Source organism: Malania oleifera, chromosome 10 (genome assembly GCF_029873635.1).
Source record: "Malania oleifera isolate guangnan ecotype guangnan chromosome 10, ASM2987363v1, whole genome shotgun sequence".
NCBI lineage: Eukaryota > Viridiplantae > Streptophyta > Magnoliopsida > Santalales > Ximeniaceae > Malania > Malania oleifera.
The window spans coordinates 67,060,341-67,081,377 of record NC_080426.1 but is presented as its reverse complement, the minus strand read 5'-3'; the positions used below and the strand labels follow the sequence as shown (position 1 = coordinate 67,081,377).

The window sequence follows — 21,037 nt, the reverse complement described above, 5'->3', positions numbered from 1 at the left end:
AACCACTTCACCTAAAATCTTAAGCTGTTTGGTTGTGAGCTAACAATGTATATCAAGCTTCAGCATCCCCTGCACATGCAGCTTGATGGCTTGTGGAGAAGAACCAAATCATAAATAGCATCCATCTCAGGGAATAAGATATTTTTTAACAACCACATGATAAATGCAGACAACAAGACTAAAACCCAGGACCTCCTCCAACCATGGCTCTCATACCATGTTCAGCAATTACTTTACCTAAAAGCTTAAGCCATTAGGTTGTCAGCCAACAATGTGTATCAATCTTTCACAAGGACAATTGAGACTTATGCAATAGTGCAACCAATAAATCATTTTCTCTTAAATACTGTCAGCCCCCACATCTTGATAAATGGAGGATGAAGAAGGATTATGATGAAGAAATGAGTCTCTCAAGTTCTTGTAATTTAAACAACCAACTCCTTGATCTTCATTATTAATCCTGATAACTTCGGTCTCATACCAACAGTGGTTTATACAAGAATCACAGTGATGCCCCCAAGCTCCTTGTTTCTCCACCAGAAATGCTAGCATACTCATTCTTTTCATGTACAAGAAATAGAGCTAAGTAATGGTATTTACAAATATGTTGATATCTTGAATAAATGGAATTGGTAAATCATTGTTACCATGATAATCTGCACAATGCACATCACTCAGCCCAAGAAAAATGGAATAATATATGGAATCATGAAATACCTGACTGTCTACAGAAAAATATTCCAGATTCATCTGTATATTAAGTAAACAAGAAAAGCATCACAAACAAGAAAAAAAAAAATTTAAGACAAAAATTTGCAGACTACTTAATGCACCAAAAAACATTAGAAAGGACTGAAATGAAATAGAATGTTAACCTCTCTTAGTGCGCCTATGCGGGGTAAGACACTTGAATCACACTTGATGTGATTTAACAATTCCTTTGGAACAGGTGAACTGAAGAACACAAATGCTCTGGCACCAAAAAAAACGTCCAAGAAAAAAAAAAGAAAAAAGAAAAGCAGAACAAGAATTTCATTGTAATAAAAAGAGTACATTATTAAAACTTATAAATATAACTGAAGAAGATAAATTAAAATTGAGAAAATAATCATCTGTCACATACTTCTTGTATAAAGGCACCCTTCCTGACATGTCAGACAAGAACATGACAACACTGCATGTTAACAAAAGGTTGCAGTTAAAATACTTTCCATATTTTCAGCATTGCAAGAGACAGTGGAGCTGAGCCCAACAAAAAAAAATGTCAAAGCTGCAGAAATCATACAGATGTTAAGTACAAATTACAAAAAATGAAAACAATATGGAAATAAGAGAGTAGACAATGAAACTTCAAAACCAAAAAGGCATCAGAAGATTTACAAGCACTTTGAATCATCCAAGTGAAATTAAAAATGGCAGTTATCAATGTGCATATCAGCTATTCTCCATATTCTCCAAAACAAATGCATTTGCGACAGAAGAGCTAAGTAGATATCTAAAGTAGCAGTTAGTTTGATGGGGATTGGCATGCATTACCCCTTCCTTTTGCAGATGTTCTGACACATGGACAACCTCCAGATGTCTACGTTCTTCGCTGACATGATGACCACCTTTTGTTCGCCGACATGGTGACACGTGGATGGCCCCCAGATGTCTACATATACTTGAAGACTTTATGGAAATACTTGAAGATTTTTCAGCACAAAGAAGCCCGAGTTGTGATTTTGCAATTCCGAGATCAAGACCCTTGTGGGCCCCACATGGCTCATCTAGGCCCCACATAGCTTGGACCTCCCTTTTGATTTTATTTTATTTAATTAATTACATTATGAGTTGTTAGGTATTTATTTTATGAGAGGATTGCGTGATTAATAAGTTTTAATTGTGAACATTAAAGTGAGTCATCCCCCATGCCTGTATGGGGACGTTTAGGTCATTTTATTATTAGGTCTTTATTTCCCCTATATATATTCTATTGTAAACGCTGGAAGAGGCAGCCAAGTATTATTATTGAATGAAAAAGGTTCTTCCTTTGTGAAGCTCTTGAAGCTTTGTTCCAATCCTTGTGATTGAGTGGCAAGAGGCTACGACGTTCTCCTCGGAGATCAGTTGGTGTGAGACCAACAACCTATCCAACATCTATCTATCGCAATCCATTCATCACATCTACACCATCTCAGATCATCTCGCATCATCCACACACGACGAACAACAAGCAACAACCTTTACACCAGTTCACCGCGATCTTGACGGATTCCCTGGTGTGATTCATATTCGTTGATCATTTGTAAGTTATTCAAAGGATCCACATGGTAAAACACATCCCTACCCATCCATAACTTTGTTTATCATTTTTTTTAGATTACATAAACAGTAATTTCGCAAAAGCCCATAAAAATCCTGTTTTTAAGCCGACCCTTCGCTGCCCAGTCGCCTGACAGTGTCCATCTTCCAACTTGATGTGCGATTTTCACTGTCAAGACCTCCCCATCTTCAAAAAACTAAAACACAAAAGTTGTGCGAAATTTTCTTAGCTTTCTTTCAACACCATGATCACCTTATTTGGAGTTCTGTAGCGAAAGTTATGCCTCAACTACCGAAGGGTGTTCGCGGCTGAAAATCCATTAGCTGCTCTCGGGATTCCCCAAATTTCTCTGTTTAAACATATTTTTGAATGTCAACCATGGGAATATGATTGTGGTAACTTAGAATTATTTTCTTGAATGATTGAAGAGCATGTTCATGGCGTATAACTTGATTATCTTATGAAAGAACCACCTGGAACTGAATTTGAATCTAATGATATACCTTTTTAAAATCCTTGGACCGCATGATAAAGTATGATTTATTTTGTTTATGTTGGTTGATTAAATTATGATTTTAAAGTGTTTATCATGTGTGTGTTGATTGAGGATTGAAACCCGTAGGACTATGCCAACCTTCCCCGTCCTACATCATAGTTACTACTAAATTCATATGCACAAAATGTTCACATTTGATATAGTCGTTGAGGTGGTCCCAGATATGGTTAATTAAAAAAGATAACCTATGATAAATGTATCCAGTTGCAAAAGGGAAAAACTTGGAGTTTTCAATATCCAAATATAATCAGTCACATCAGAAAAGTTTCTCACCACTGTTAAGTATGATCTCAAAAAGTGGTTTCCTAGGATACAATCTAAATAGGGTGCTAAACTCCAGAATTTTTGCATGAACAGACTGTTGTCACAACTCTAGCCTATGCACTTGCACTTCAGCACCAGTGGAGACTTTTACCACTACACCAAACTTTTGCATGTTCCAGTTTAAAATTTTAACAAAAATATTGATTTCTGTGATGACATTTTAATCCAAAACCTGTGATCATCGTAAATTTAACAAGAAGATTCCAATAATGGCAAATCTAAGAGTCTGAGGCAAGAAAGAAAAAGATATTAAGGTTCTGAATGCAAGTATCACAACATCAACTAAGCCAAGCTTCAACTTAGATGACTCTCCCACTGCTGTTTTGGCAGACATGTAGCTGATGGGTATAAAAATTATGCGATGGAAAAGGTGCCAGAAATATGTACGGAAACAAGTGGAAGTAAATATGTAGCAATCTATAAAGGTGCCATCTTTGTTTTCAGATACCACTTTCTTCTTCAAATATGTGTCAACAATTTTTGAACGTGTTTTAATGTGATTCAGTTCCTCAACACTTTTTGAATACTCCTCTAATACTTTTTCAACATGCTTTATACATATAATAACACATTGTAGTGTGACTTTCGTTTTCTTTTCCATTTTTTTTGTTCATAAAAATCATAATTATGAAAGAAGAACAACCAAACTCTTGAGTTTTTGGAGTAACTTGTAGACACAATGAAAAAAGTGGCATATTGAGAAGTTTTATTAAATAAAAAGAAACAGGAAGATGCATGTATTTATAACAAATTTTTTTCAAACCACTAAGATGCATGATCAGTTCAAAACAAATTCTTCTACAACAAATCTACATCCAAATTTGCAATAGAAGTTAATCATATATTGCCACCCTAAATAGGTCAGCAACAACTAAAATATCTTGCAGGCAGTTTGACTGCATTGCCTCAAATATATCTTCCTTTTTTCAACAAGTGAAAGAAGGCTATATGCAAGCTCTTAAATTTCGATTTTGACTCAAATTTCGAAGCTCCAAAAGAACGGAAATTTCGATTTCCTTGTCAATTTCAATTTCAATTTGAAAAAATAATGGAAACTAGTAGTAAAGTTTGGAATTCTTTGTGAAACTTTAGAAATGGTAAACAAATATAATAATATAAGTTTTAAGACTAATATATTACAAATTAAATACATCTATGTTTTGTATAGGGTGGAAAAGTTGTAAAATAGTATGTTTATCAAACATGTTTGTAAGATAATGTGCATTAAACAGATTCAGTTAATGCAAATGAAATTCATAATTCATTTAAATATTATTTGTTATACAAATATTGATAATTTAGACATGAATGGTTAAATAAAATATTACTATAAGTTTATTTTTTCATATAATTTCAAAAGCACTTGTGTTAACCTTTTGTTTCAATAAAATAAATTAAAAGAGAAATTTCACTTCACTCATGAATCTCTCGTTTGAATTTCAACAAAATTTCATTGTATAAAATTTTGACAAATTTCACTAAAATTTCGAGGTTTCAATAAATTTCGGATGATTCGTTGAGATTTCGATGGAAATTATGCAAGACGGAAATCGAATGCCATTTCGATTTCGAGGGTGACGGAAATCGAAAATTTCGACGGAAATTTCAACAATTTCGTGGAAATTTAAGACCATGGCTATATGTGCATGATGCAATTTGAATTGTATTTCCAGGCATAACTGTATTGTATCTAAAAGGTGTCACCAGGCCACGAGGTTCCCCGCTTTGCAATGGTAGGGGAAGGGTAATCACTGTGCACACAGCCTTACCCCCGCCTTTTTATGCAGAGAGGGGCCCTAAAAGATGAAAAATGGTTCACACTCATGCAGAGAGAGAGAGAGAGAGAGCAAGAACATATACAAACCACTTTCCCTTCCCCCAACGACCTCCCCTCCCCCCATCCCTTTTCACATTTGTTTTAAAAAAGTGAATGCCTTGTTCTGGAATATTGTTTTTCATACATTGTCACAGTAATCCCAGACTACCGTATCATTCAGTTTTAACAGTAAACTAGAAAAAGTGATTCAGTCGATAAATTCTACAAGCACAGTAAATGGCATGATGTTTCACTTTAATGTTTTGGAAAAATATAAAGCCTGAATCATGCATATGAATGACACCGAAATGTAAGTTTTTAGAATCCCTGTTCACAATTTAAATCAATACAAAAACACACCAGCAGTTTATTGAATGGGAAATAGTGCAAAGTTATAAAAGATTTACAAAATCGGCGGGAATGCCAAAAAAGGAACAGTGTCAGGAAGGGATTGCACCCTTTAATTAAATCAATTTGTACAGCAAGGTAAAACTGTAACCCAAAAATTACAGTAAATGACATAACCACAAACAAGAAAAAAGGTTAAGCATGAAGGACAATGCATGATAAAAATGCATATATTTGGGCAATTTCTCTCTAAATATTGCTGAAAGTAGATATTGAAAGCAAAACTGTGAAAAGGAAAAACAATGTACTTCTCCTTAGATGGCTGAATGAAATATATGGCGTCCATGGATGGCAATGGCTGCCTTCTTCTAAAGAGGTCCTCCACCACTGCAAGAAAATAGCAATTCATGTAAGTTCTAATCTTAGAAGCCAGAACTTGGGAACTACATTTTGGGAAGATATTCCAGTTCAGCAGTTTGATTATCTGAAGCCAAAAAAATGCGCAAGGCAGCCGGCATGGAAGTAGATGAATAATTGCATGGGATATGAATATGATGGCATACATAGTCATTCAATTTAATCATGACTAGGACCACCATTTAGAGACAGCAAAAGCAGTATGTGTTTGTGTCTGTGCGTGTGTATATTAGCATAAATATCAGAAAGAATTGGTGACCAAGTGGATCAGAAAACAGATGAACGTATTCATGAGAATATATTGCACTTTGCATTTGTCCAATATGGAATGTATCGAAGCATGAAAAGAATTCAGCATTGTACTTAGGTAAGCTGTAAAGTCAAAATCAAAATTTAAAGACAGAAAAACAATAAAAGAAGTTCATCTTATCAAAATATATAAGGGCAGAAAAACAATAAAAACAAAAAATATCCAATTTGCAATAGATGTCTAAATCCTTACATGAGATTCCTTCATCTGTGATGTCTGCCATTTTACATGAGCAAGACATGACTTTAACAGTGACTTTATCCATTATGAGTACCTGAGGGAGAGCAATTGAGATTGATTAAAACAATCAGAAAGAGTCATTCAAATCTAAAAAAGTGACTAACTATTATTCTGGGAAAAAAAAATAGAAAAAAATCAAGCAAGGATTAATAGCAAGTGAAATCTCAATGTGTGTTAACCCAGACAAAAGAGCAGAAGCAAACTATGATGTACATGGTTCATAGTTGAAAATGAAGAAAGCCTTTGTTTCCAAGTATTTATGTTCAAATTGAAAGCTTTATATTGATCAAAATTAGCAAATCATATAACATTGCCCAAATTATACTGGAACATCCCTTGCCCCTTAAAAACTAATGAAACTGTTAAGATTTCAGATGCTGTAATGTGGTGCTCGAGATTCATGCTTTGTCAATAGAGCTTGCGTCTATATCAATATCATATGCATTAACAACATGTGAATATTTTTATTAAAAGCTCAAAAATGAACCAGCATGTAGATTCAAACTGATAATATATTGAGAGTCAATCATGGAACCTAAACTCAGCAGCAATTTTCCATCAGTATTACAGGTGTTGATAAGCTTCTTACAGGGCGTTGTTGACTAGTATGGCTTTTGTGATTAAGATCTTCTATATTTCGGTGAAAAATTTTCTTGACATTCAGCAAGAATTGCTTAAGCAAGAAAGTGTAGCCAGTTTTCAAATTCGAAGAAAAGATTGCATAATCGGTGCACAAACCCCCAAAGATGACTTTAAAAAAACAAGTTAAGAAGGTTTTTTCAAAGCTGATGAATGATGGTGATAGTTTGGAAAAAAATGTATGTCTTAATTCTTAAAGGGCACTTAATTTAGAAAATAGAATACTATGGAGTTACTGTACAGTACATAACTAATCATACCACTAAGAAAGGAAGGCGCTGCTGATGCGAAAAGCTTCTTGTTCTGCAATTTTTTCCCCAAAAAATGCCCTCCTCTTATGTAATTATGCAATATAAAATATTTGACAGAGATACAAAATTACTTTCACATCTAAAAACATAAGATAATATATAACATATAATGCTGACTGATGTCGGTGAGTGCCGAGCTCAGATATCCACCAACTGACCTCAGCACATAGTGCATGTGCTTGGTTGGATCACAGGTAATGAGAATCATGTTAATGAAAAAAAATCTGAAGTTCCCACCATTTGGAAAAAAAAAACCTCACTCTGCCATCTTAGAATATGACTGGCATGCTGGCAGTAGAAACACGGGACCTCTTCCCCATAGTTTCATTAACACAGAAGTTCCATATTTACCTGATGTATCTTTAAAGATTTAAACTGACCACCCACTAAATATTGAGTAGCTTCAAATCATTCTAAATAATTCTAGAATGAGAATACCTCCTCCTCAAACCATCTATTGCTCTTCATTCAAGAATTTCCTCAAAATTAATAACAAAAAATTCATTGACAACCTCCTGAAAGCACAAGTGTCAAACAAATCTTGAACTCCTAATCCATTACTATGGTACTAAATAAATTCTCACCTTCTATGTCTTTGCCTCAGTAAACATATCCAAAATTCCAGCTAAGAAAGCTGCATCATCCACTCAATCAGTAGCTTAATTTTTTTCCCATATTATCAAGAATATGAATATTTTCTACCCTTCCCACATCGTCATCTCCAGCTGTTCATCTCAGATAACTTTTTTTAACATGATGTTATTAATTCAGTGTATTACCTAACTGGGATGTACCAGTTTCCAGCTTCCAGCAGGGATATGAAGCTCTCAACATGAGGGTGTTCAAAATTTGCAGAAAATCCAAAAAGCACAGCTGAAACCCAACTGCATAAAGCCCAACTACAAATCTAACTTAATTTAAGGTTGGTTCAATTTTTGATTAATGATGATAAAAATGAACCAAAAAAATAAATTACCAAATTTAATACACATTTTAAAAATTTTTTATTTTAGTTTTTACATTATCATTTATGTGTTTATTTTTTATTATAAAAAATAAATGCAGACATTTCATTTGTTCTTCTTTAATTTAATTTTTTTATGGTTCTATTTTTTTAAAAGACTTCTCATATATAGAATATACAAATCACTACACAAATGGAGACATGCATAAAATTTTCACACCTTAAAAGGTGTGTATGATGTATTTGTTCACTAGTGGGAGTGGGTTTGTGTTTAATGGAGGGTGAGCATCATGATTTCCCCTTCTCCCTTGTTTGATGTTGGATGTGATACCTGGAAGAATACTGCAGAAATAAAATGCTGATATGGAGAAATAAATTGTGCGAGAAAAAATAAAGACAAGAAAGAGACAGAGATTTAACATGGTTCGGCGAATTGCCTACGTCCACGAGAGGAGAGCAGCGAGAATGATTCACTATGGAATTGAATAATTTATAGGAGAATGTGTCACTTACTTACTCAAAATACCAAAACCCCTTTTACACCCTTTTATCACACTCGGAAAGAAAGAATCACAAGGGAGCTAAGCAAGAAGTTAATTTTCTTCTTCTTTGGATGATCTTATGAGAGAGTGCAGAATGGCCTTTATAGCAAAATTCCATAGAGAAGGACTCTGCCCCAAAACAAAGGCTACGGGTGAGTGGCCTCCATACTCCATGATTTTCCTTTAAATAATAGGAAATACAAATCATGTGGCAGACAAGTTCATTAATGCTCCATAACAATTTGTCCCATTCAGCCTACAGGTGAGTGGCCTCCATACTCCATAATTGCAAGCCAATAATAATGGTGAGTGGAAGACCACTGCGCACAAATCTCCACCTTTGGCTTCAATTATCCATAATTTCATTTTTGTTGCTCTCATCTATGTCCCTCATTTGATGTGAACTCCAATCAAGTCCAGGCAATGCTTGAACTTGCTAACTAGAACTGACTTGGTCAACATATCTGCTGGATTATCTGCTGTAGAAATCTTATCAACTTTAACAATTCCTTGTGTGACAACATCTTTGATAAAGTCCATCCTAACGTCAATATGTTTGGTTCTTTCATGAAACATGGGATTCCTTGTTAGATGGATTGCACTTTGACCATCACAATAGACTGTTGTCTCCTTTAATTGTATACCCAACTCACTGACTAATCCTTGAAGCTAGATAGCTTCTTTTACTACTTCTGTTGTGGCAATGTACTCTGCTTCAGTGGTTGACAAAGCAACAATGGATTGTAAATTTGTTTTCCAACTAATAGTACATCTGCATAAAGTGAACACATACCTGGTGAGTGACCTTTGTTTATCAAGATCTCTAGCATAATCTGAATCAACAAATCCGTTGATACTTCCTTCAGCATCTTTAATACTCCTATAAACCAAGCCTACATCAGTCGTACCTTTAACGTAGCGCATAATCCACTTTACAGCTTGCCAATGGACTTTTCCAGGATTCGCCATGTACCTGCTTACAACACTGACAGCTTGTGAAATATCTAGTCTAGTGCATACAATGCATACATGAGACTGCCTACTACACTAGAGTAAGGAACATTAGTCATGTACTCTACCTCCTCCTTGGTCTGCGGTGACAAAGCCAATGAGAATCTGAAATGAGATGCTAATGGAGTTGTGACAAACTTTACATTTTGCATGCCAAAACACAATAGCACTTTCTTTATGTACTTTTTCTGTGACAATTTGACAAAACAAAGTGCCCATATTTCTATCTTGGTAGATCTCCATTCCCAGAATTTTCTTTGCAGCTCCCAAATTTTTCATTTCAAACTCTGTACTCAATTGAGCTTTAAGAAGGTTGATTTTTGACATGTTCTTACAAGCAATCAACATGTCATCAACATACAAGAGCACATAAATAAATAACCTATCTGAGATTTTCTTGTAATATACACAATTATCATACTTACTCCTCGAGTAATTATTTTCAAGCATAAAATTGTCAAACCGTTTATACCACTGTCTAGAAGACTGTTTTAGGCCATATAAAGATTTCTTTAGTAGGCAGACATGATCTTATTTACCTTGAACTTCGAATCCCTCGGGCTACTTCATGTAGATTTGTTCTTCAAGATCACCATGCAAGAAGGCTGCTTTGACATCCAACTGCTCAAGTTCTAGATCGAAGTGAGCAACAATGGCAAGTAGAATACAAATTGAGCTATGTTTCACCACCGGAGAGAAAATTTCGTTGTGGTCAATACCTTCCCTATGTGTATAGCCATTTTCCACCAAACGTCCAAGTATGATTCTTGTGGAGAGATTCCATCTCCTCCGTCATTGTATCAATCCACTGAGTAGACTCTTTACTGGTAACAGCTTCACTGTATGACTATGGCTGACATCTACCAATTTCATTAGCAACATTTAGAGCATACGATACTAGGTCTACATAGCCATACATTTGAGGAGGTCTTATCTCTCTCCTTTGCCTATCTCTAGCGAATTGATATTGCTGCAATTGTGGTGTATCTGTTTCCTCCCCTGGAGTTTGCTCTTCTTCCTAGCTAATTGGGTTTTCTTTGGACAGCTCCACCTCAAGCTTCACCTTCTTCGTGACATTAGGGTCTTTATTTTCTTTTGATGGCTCCTTTTGAGGCTTCAGCATCTCAGCTTTATTAAAAGTCACGTCCCTGCTAATAATGCATTTTCTTTTAGCTGGGTACCATAAATTGTACCCTTTCACACCATCAGGATATCTGAGAAAAATGCATTTCATCGCCCTTGGCTCAAGTCTTCCTTCATTCACATGAGCATAAGCAAGACAACCAAAATTTCTTAAATTTTCATACTTAGCGGGGTATTTGACCATACTTCTTCAGGATTCTTGAAACCAATGGCCAAAGATGGACATTTGTTGACCAAATAACAAGTTGTGTTGACAGTTTTAGCCCATAACTCTTTTGATAATCCGACATTAGACAACATGCATCTAGCTCTCTCTAATAGATTTTGTTCATCCGTTCTGTAAGCCCATCTTGTTGTGGAGTGTGTCTCACTGTGCGGTGTCTGACTATACCATGATCCTTGCAGAACTATTCGAATTCACCACCACAAAACTCCAAACCATTGTCAATCCTGAGTCGCTTGATCTGCTTTTCAATCAAAGCTTTCCTCTATTTGAACTTGACAAAGACTTTATCTTTTTGCTTTAGAATAAAAATCCAAACCTTACTTGAATATCAATGAAATTTAACATATACCTGCCACCACCATGAGAAGGAACTTGAGAAGGACCTCATAAATCCGAATGGATATAATCCAAGGTGCCCTTTGTCCGATGAACAACAATGTTGAACTTTACCCGACACTATTTTCCAAATCTACAGTGCTCGAAGAAATCTAACTTTCCAATTTATTGTCCACAAAGTAGTCCCTACTTGCTCAACTCGGCTAAACCCCTCTCGCTGACATGCCCTAACTACATATGCCATAATTTGGTGACATTAGATTCTGAACTTGATGATACAGCAACAGTTCCTGTAATTGTGCTTCCTTGTAGCATGTAAAGGCTGTGGACTATCTTGCCTTTCATCACAATAAGTGCGACTCTAGAAATTCTTACAGCTCCACCTTCACCTCTATAGCTATAACCCTTTCGAATCAAGTGTACCCAAAGAGATCAAGTTCTTCTTCAATTCTGGAACATGCTTGACATCTATTAATGTTCTTATGATCCCATCAAACATCTTGATTCTGACTGTGTCAATACCGACAACTTTGCAAGCCACATTATTGCCTAGTAGCACCTTGCCCCCATCTAAGGATTGGTAGGTAGAAAACCAATCCTTATTAGGACACATGTGATATGAACACCCGGAATCAATAATCCACTCGTCGCCTGAGTCATGTTTTGAGACTGTAAGAGCATCTGCACTGTCTTAGCCATCTACTACAGCCGCATCTCCAGATTCGAAAATATTCTCCTTCTCTTTGACTTTGCCATCTGGACAATCCCTTTAAAGATGTCCTTCCTTGTGACAATGGAAACATTTGTATTTCCTAGGCCTCGATTTGGATCTTGGCCTAAATCTGCCTTTCCTACCTTCTTGACTCCTTTTATTTGTTCTTCCCCTTGCGACAAGACTTTCTGCTGAACCTTCATATTTGCTTTCTGGTACTCTTTTCTTCAACTCTTTCAAGTTTAATGCCGCTTTGACCTCTTCCATATTAAGAGATTCGCAACTGTACATTATGGTGTCGATGAAGTGTTTGCAAGAATTTGGTAGGGAACACAACAGAATAATTGCTTGGTCTTCATCTTCGGTTTTAACATCTATATTCTCTAGATCAAGAATAGTTTTGTTAAAATCATCTAGGTGTTCTTTCATGGGAAGAGTATACAACTTTTTCTTCAAATACAGTCGATTTGTAAGTGACTTCGTTATGAACAAACTTTCCAGTTTTACCCATAGCTTAGCAGCTGAAGTTTCTTCAAACACTTCTTACAGAACTTCATCTCCCAAGCACAACAAAATGGCACTGTGTGCTTTATCCATGATCTCATCTTTTTCTCCTTTTGTCAAAGTCTCCAGCAATGCTTCTCTTCCCTTCAAGGCTTTTGCCAAACCTTGATGAACAAGTAGAGCCCGCATCTTGACCCGCCACAGACTAAATCATTTTCTCCATTAAATTTCTCTAGATCATATTTGGCAGTAGCCATAGCTCTGATACCAGTTTGTTGAAATAAAATGCTGATATGGAGAAATAAATTATGTGATAAAAAATAAAGGCAACAAAGAGAGACACATATTTAACGTGGTTCAACAAAATTGCCGATGTGCACGAGAGGAGAGCACGAGAATGATTCACTATGGAATTGAATAATTTACAGGAGCATTTGTCACTTACTCAAAATACCAAAACCCCTTTTACACCCTTTTATCACACTTGGAAAGAAAGAATCACAAGGGAGCTAAGAAAGATGTAATTTTCTTCTTCTTCAGATGATCTTATGAGATAGTGCAGGATGGCCTTTATAGCAAAATTCCATGGAGAAGGAATCTGCCCCAAAACAAAGGCTACAGGTGAGTGGCCCCCATACTCCATGATTTTCCTTTAAATAATAGGAAATACAAATCATGTGGCAAACAAGTTCATTAATGCTCCATAACAATTTGTCCCATTTAGGCTACGGGTGAGTGGCCTCCATACTCCATAATTGCAAGCCAATAATAATGGTGGGTGGAAGACCACTGTGCACTAATACTCTTCCCTTCCCCACCAAGATTTCAACAAGCAAGGTGGGCATTTGAACATTGCCAAGCCAGTGGCCCATTCTTTATGTGCCAATTGGTGTCTCAAAGTTTGTGGCTTAAAGAAGGTTAAGTTCATTCAAAAGACCATTCTCTTAGGCCCTTAAATAGTCTGCATTAACTGGGCCAAATGTATAAATAAAACATTTTAATTTAATAGAATTTAGTTAAATTACTAATAATAAAAATTACTAAAATGAATCAAAAAGTTCAACATCGATTTATTAGTTTTATCAGTATTTGATTTAGGATTAGGTTTTTTTAGTTTTTTAGTTTTTTTTGGCAGACTGAATATAATTGGTCCAGTATTGATTTTAAAAAAACTAAACCATTTGAATGGTTAGGAAATTTAGGTGATAGAAGTATTGATGCCTAGGACACTATCTAACATGCATGCAGAGTTGTGTACTTGATATGACATGAAAATGTTACTATAGAAATGCCCTTGACTCTTTTTACATAGGTCATTAGTGATTGAATTGACGTACACAATAGTGGTCCTTACAAGGCCTTTTTTTTTTTTGCTAACAATTGCAAAGTTAATGAATAAATGTCAATATAAATGATACAGAAATGTGAAGGAAGAAAAGGACCTCAGCAGTCATTCAAATGAAGCCCATTTCAATGAAGATTATTAATATGAGTTTATTAAGTATTTTAGCATTAGTTTCACTTTTTTATGCAGAATATGTTTCCATGTAAGAGTTTGTTCAGACCAAAAAGGCACAATAATTTGAGAACAAAAGAGCACGACTAGTCATGTACATTTATGATATTAACTTTTAGAGGCTATTTTTCCTCTTTGCATGCTGGTATTGAAGTCATCATTTCCACCTTATGTTCAACTGAGGGCAAAACTGAATAAACCAATGCCATAGTGAACAAATATATTTAACTTAAAGCAAAGCCTTAGCTTATTGCAACCACACAAAAAATCTTAAACATTATTTCTTAAAAAAATAAAAAATAATAATAAAAAAGAAGCTAAAGCATTTTGACTGTCTCCTTCAAAGCAATAAATCCAATTGTGATGTAACAAAGTACATCAAACAAAATAAAGCATGACAAATCACTTTGTTAACATACTTTCCAAGATAATTTGGAATCATCTTTTTTTCCTGACCGCAGCATTTCATGCAATAAACCTGACAATTACCATCCAACAAAAGAATGTCAGGACAAAGAGCATTAATGAGTTTGAGGTAAGAAAAACACATTGCTGACTATAGAAAAGAAGACCATGTCACATTATGGTGTGATTAATAAAGATATGTATGTGCTTAAGGGAAACAATTCTACAACCAATGTTCTCTAAAAAAGCTCGCTTATTCTCGTATCATGTTAAGTCATAATCAAATCCATACAATGGTGGCAGAATGAAGTAACCAAAAGAGCATGTATTTCAGAAGTCATGCATTCACATATACACACACAAATAAAACTCACGCAATCACACTTGTGTGCACATGCATAAATAATGTAACTACCATAGGTATTCCAAAACGTTAAGGAGATTTTCTAATACCTACATCAAAGAAAGATGAAATTTATAAAAGTTTCAATCAACACGAGAAATAATGACTTAAAAAAGGCACACAAGCCTTCATAAATACACAGATATGTGCTTATGCATAAATGATTTTTTTATAGGGCATACAAGAAGTAGCAAACCTAATTACTATGATTTAAACTGAGTAATTTCTAAGGGAAGTCTTTTGTATAAGAGGCCAAAAGCAGCAGAATTTATACAAGAGAAATGAGTTTTAAGTCATCCAAATTTATGGAAAGTTAGTCATTTATCCCTAGATGATAATAAATGTTAAAACTTGGTTGTGAGCAGAATTCTTTTAAATATGTACATCCAAATCTTACAATATATAATACAAACAAAGACTCTAAACAAGGAAACAATCTCCCTACAGAATAATACACAATTTTCTACATTTACTCACTTTCCTAATTTACTCAATACTGTCAAGGATACTCGGGATTTCAACACTCCCCCTCAAGTTGGATTATAGATATTAATCATATCCAACTTGCCAATGAAATCGTCAAAGTTCTTTCGTGCTAACCCTTTAGTAAAGATATCTGCAGTTTGTTCCTTTGTAGGTACATAAGTCATACATTTGATTCCTTCTTTAACCTTCTCTTTGATAAAATGACGGTCCACTTCCACATGTTTAGTCCTATCATGTTGAACTAGATTGAGAGAGATACTGATGGCTGTTTTGTTGTCACAATAGAGTTTGATAGGAAATTTCACCGAAACCTGTAGTTCTTCCAAGAGTTTCCGTAACCATAGTCCTTCACATATCCCCTATGCAACTACTCTGAATTTAGCTTTAGCGCTACTTCGAGCCACCACATTCTGTTTTTTACTCCTCCAAGTTACCAAATTTCCCCATACAAAGGTGCAATATCCAGTGGTTGACCTTCTGTCTTTTGCTGATCCTGCCCAATCCACATCTGTGAAGATTTCCACTTCCTTGCTTTCACATTTTTTAAATAAGAGTCCCTTGCCTGGAGAACCCTTGAGGTACCTGAGGATCTTATACACAGCATCTAGATGAGTCTTTTTCGGTGAATGCATGTGTTGACTTACAACACTTACCACAAATGCAATGTCGGGTCTGGTGTGCGATAAGTAAATTAGTTTACCAACCAATCTCTGACACCTTTCTCTTTCAACTAGTATTCCACATTCTTCGACCCTCTTTACTACTTCAATCGGGGTTTCACTAGGTTTGCATCCAAGCATGCCAATTTCGGTTAGAAGATCAAGGATATACTTTCACTGAGAGACACTGATACTTTCTTTGATCTAGCAATTTCCATTCCCAAGAAGTATCGCATTTTTCCTAGGTCTTTAACTTCAAATTTAGCAGTTAGGACTTTCTTTAATCTTTCCATCTCCACTGTATTATCTCCAGTTAGAATTTATATCATCAACATATACTATCAGAATTGTTTTCTTACCATTTTCAGACTGTTTAATGAACATAGTGTGATCTGATTGCCCTTGTCGATATCCCTGTTTTTAATTACCTTTGCAAATTTGTCAAACCATGCTCTTGGGGATTGCTTGAGTCCATATAAGGACTTCTTGAGTTTGCATACTATGTTTTCTTCACCTTTCTTACTGAATCCTGGTGGTATATTCATGTAGACTTCTTCTTCTAGTTCACCATTTAGAAATGCATTCTTAATGTCTAGTTGTTGTAGTGGCCAATCTAAGTTAGCTACAAATGACAAGAGTACCCAAACTGTGTTTAGTTTTGCCACTAGTGCAAATGTCTCCGTTTTATCAATGTCGTAAGTTTGTGTAAATCCTTTTGCAATGAGTCTGACTTTATATCGTTCAATTGTCCCATTAGCTCTATATTTCACTGTGAAAACTCATTTGCAGCCAACTGGTTTCTTTCCACTTAGTAGGTTCATAACATTCCAAGTTTAATTTTTTCAAGAGCCCACATTTCCTCCATAATGGCTTCCCTCCATTCAGGACTTTCCAAAGCTTCCTAAATATCTTTTGGGATTTTTATCCTATCAAGGTTAGAGGTAAAAGTATGATACCCTGTAGACAAAGTTTTATAGGATATGTATTTTGACTAGGGATATAGAGTACATGACCTAGTTTGTTTTCTGACTGCAATGGGTAAATTTATGTCATTAGGTGTAGACTTATCATAAGAAAGCTCATGATCATTGATTACCTGATCAGGATTGGGCGTCGACTCATGGTTGCTCGGAGCTATCACCAATTCCAACTCATTTGGTGCCTCAAGTATGAGATTTTCCTTGTGCTTTGTTTTTGGCTTTCTAGAGTAAACAAGTATTTCCTTTTGTTTTTCTGCATCTCCCCCTGAGTTTAAGTGATCATTTGTATATGGTTGGTTAGGACATGCAATGGGAGACACAATAGATGGGTCAAGGAATGAAGCAGTGGGAGACTCATTAGATGGCACAAATTCAGTAGTAAAGAAATCAAAGAACCAATCTTCACTCCACTTCTCCCCCGAAAGCGAGGGCTTCTAGAAATAAGGAGTGGCTTCAAAAAAAGTGACATCAAGGCTAACAAACATTTTTTTGGAGACTGGATCATAACATTTATAGCCTTTCTAAGTAGGAGAGTAACCAATAAAGACACATTTAACGACACGAGGTTCCAATTTATCTCGATTGTGAGCATGAACATGAACAAATGCAGTACATCTAAAGATTTTCAGAGGAAGACTAGAGTGGAGTCGAGAGGTAGGAAAATATTCCTGGAATTTCTGGAGAGGAGTTGTAAAGGAAGGAACTCGACTCGGCATTCGATTAATGAGATGTGTAGCTATTAAGATAGCATCGCCCCAAAAATAGTTCTTCATATTTGTAGTGAACATCAATGCCCGAGCTACTTCAAGTATATGTCTGTTTTTTCATTCAGCAACCCCATTTTGTTGAGGGGTATCCACACAAGAACTCTGATGTACAATTCCACTTTCTTAAATATAATTTCCCAGAATATCATTAAAATATTCTGTACCATTATCAGTACATAGAATTTGAATGCGAGTTTGAAATTGTGTTTGAATCATGGAGTGCAAACTGGCAAAAACATACCGGACTTCAGTTTTATCTTTCAACAAGTAGACCCAACAAATACGAGTATGATCATCAATAAAGGTAACAAACCATTTTGTATGAGTGCGATTGGGGGAGTGTGAGGGTCCTCACAAATCACTATGAATCATAGTGAATGGGCGGGATGGTTAGTATGTGGATTTTGGGAAAGAATTACGCTGGTGTTTTGCAAGCTCACAAACTTCACATTGAAAATTAGAAGACGTTTTATTTAAACAAATAGAAGCAAATAAACGTCTTAAATATTGAAAATTTGGGTGACTCATCCTAGAATTGTTGGGAATTAACAACAAATTCCCTAAACCTATGAGAAACAAAATAGAGAATGAATACACGCCAAAGAAAAATCAATCACATGCACAAGACAGTATTTACGTGGTTCGGAAATTTTGCCTACGTCCACGGAGTTGCAGGGATTTCATTATTATCGGGAAGAAAAATACAGAGAGTGCGGTAGTACAATGCTCTCTCTCTCACTCTCTCGCAAAGGGTGACCACTTACCCTAATAACCCAAAAACAATCATTTTATATGCTGCGCACAGGGTTCCGAATGGGCTACAAAATGGGCCCAAAACTTTGGCCTTATGGACCAATCCTTCGCTCCATGGACTAAGCCTTAGGATAGAAATCTCTCATTAAAGAAAAGTCGGGTCATCGTCCAGATTGAACACAACTGGGCTCCAAAAAAGCCCAACAAATCTCCCACTTGGAGACTAGTTCAATCACCAATATCAACTGCAATCCTCCAAATGAACAATCCCTTATCCCTGCAACTCATCCTCCTGTTCTCAAGCTAGAAGACCAACTGAAGCTGCACACAGCTTCAGCTTCTCAATAGTGACGCCCTTAGTCAACATGTCTGCCGGGTTCTTAGATCCACAGATTTTCTCAAGTATTACCAGCTTATCTTCAACAAGGTAACGGATAAAGTTGTATTTTGTCTGTATATGTTTCGACTTTGAATGAAAAGCCAAATTTTTGGCAAGAAAAATTGCACTTTAATTGTCACTATGTAGAATGCCCATCTTTTGCTTCTTACCCAATTCGACTAAGAAACCACGTAGCCAAATCATCTCCTTTCCAGCTTCAGTTGTTGCAACATACTTAACTTCTATAGTAGACAAAGTAACAATCTTTTGCAGATTTGAAGCCCAAGATATAGTTGTACCACCCAGAGTAAATACAAACCCAGTAGTACTCTTTCTACTATCATTATCACCAGCAAAATCAGCGTTTACATAACTCTGCCATTTCAAACTTGCACCTATGAAGCAAAGACATGTATCTGATGAACCCCTCAGATATCTCAGAATCCACTTGACTGCCTCCCAATGCTGCTTTCCTGGCCTACTCACGAATCTACTCACAACTCACACTACATGTGCAATGGCTGGCCTTGTACACACCATAGCATACATCAAGCTGCCAATAGCTACGGCATAGGGCACCTTGCTCATATGGTCCCTTTCTTCTTCTGTCTTCGGTGACTGTTCCTTGCTTAATTTGAAATGACTACCCAAGGGTATGCTCACTGGTTTAGCTTCATTCATGTTGAACCTACTAAGAATTTTCTTCACATACTCTAACTGTGAAAGCTTCAATGTACTATTAGCCTTGTCTCTAATGATTCTCATTCCAAGGATTTGCTTTGCAGTTCCCAAATCCTTCATTGCAAACTGTTTTGACAATTGCTTCTTCATATTATTAATCTCCTCAATGCTAGACCCTGCAATGAGCATATCATCTACATATAACAGTAAAATGATGTAAGAATTGTTAAAGAACTTAACATAACAATAGTGATCAGCTTCACATCTCTTGAACCCAATTTGATGCATAAAACTATCAAATTTCTTATACCACCGTCTTGGAGCTTGTTTTAGACCATACAAGCTCTTTCTCAGTTTGTAGACTAAATTCTCTTGTCCCTGGACAATGAACCCTTCTAGCTGAATCATGTAGATGTCTTCCTCCAAGTCACCATGAAAGAATGTCGTTTTCACATCTAACTGCTCAAGATGTAGATTTTCTGCAGCCACCATTCCCAGTACCAATCTAATTGTTGACATCTTCACAAATGGAGAAAATATATCTGTGAAGTCAATGCCCTCCTTCTACTGGAACCCTTTGACAACTAATCTGGCTTTGTAGCACTTGCTACCATCATGTTCATTCTTTATTATGTATACCCACTTGTTGTGCAAAGCCTTCTTCCCTACTAACAACTCAGTTAGTTCCCATGTCTGATTCCCTAATAAGGAATCCATCTCATCCTTCATGGCTAACTCCCACTTGCTTGAACTTTCATCCTACAAGGCTTCATCATAACACTCTGGCTCACCACCATCAGTTAGCAGGAGATAATTTAGAGCAGGTGAATAACGCTGTGGAGGTCTAATGATCCTGGAAGATCTACGGACCGCAGCTACAGGTGTATTCTGATTTACCTGTGATTCTACATTCTCCTTATCATCTTCACCCCTTTCCTGGACAATACTTTTAGTCAACTCATCTAAGTTAACAAAACTCAGATTTCTTCTTATCTATCTCTGTGACCTCTGACACTACAGTTGACCTGTCCTTGTACATAACCTTTTCATTAAATATCACATTTCTACTTCTAATGATTTTCCTGTTTTGTTCATCCTAAAACCGATAGCCAAATTTCTCATCACCATGGCTAATGAAATAACATATTTTGGACTTTGCATCAAGTTTACTACGAGCATCATAATCAATATGAACATAAGAAACACAACCAAAAACTTTCAAGTGAGAGAACTTTACCTCTATATCGCTCCAAACCTCTTCAGGAAGTCTGAACTCCATGGGAACTGAAGGTCCTCGGTTTATC

The 21,037-nt window shown here is 36.0% G+C and overlaps 1 protein-coding gene across 3 annotated transcripts in view; it reads right to left on the bottom strand.

The window, feature by feature from the left end:
• LOC131166002 (SNARE-interacting protein KEULE-like) overlaps window positions 1-21,037 on the bottom strand; it is a 73,034-nt gene that overhangs the window by 44,511 nt on the left and 7,486 nt on the right. For all 3 annotated transcript variants that reach the window (XM_058124209.1, XM_058124212.1, XM_058124210.1), the window contains exons 2-7: window positions 14,640-14,698; window positions 6,269-6,350; window positions 5,658-5,736; window positions 1,124-1,174; window positions 876-972; window positions 718-750 (exon numbers count right to left, since the gene is read on the bottom strand). In XM_058124209.1, coding sequence (XP_057980192.1) covers window positions 718-750; window positions 876-972; window positions 1,124-1,174; window positions 5,658-5,736; window positions 6,269-6,350; window positions 14,640-14,698 — 401 coding nt within the window. The remainder of the gene's footprint in view (window positions 1-717; window positions 751-875; window positions 973-1,123; window positions 1,175-5,657; window positions 5,737-6,268; window positions 6,351-14,639; window positions 14,699-21,037) is intronic.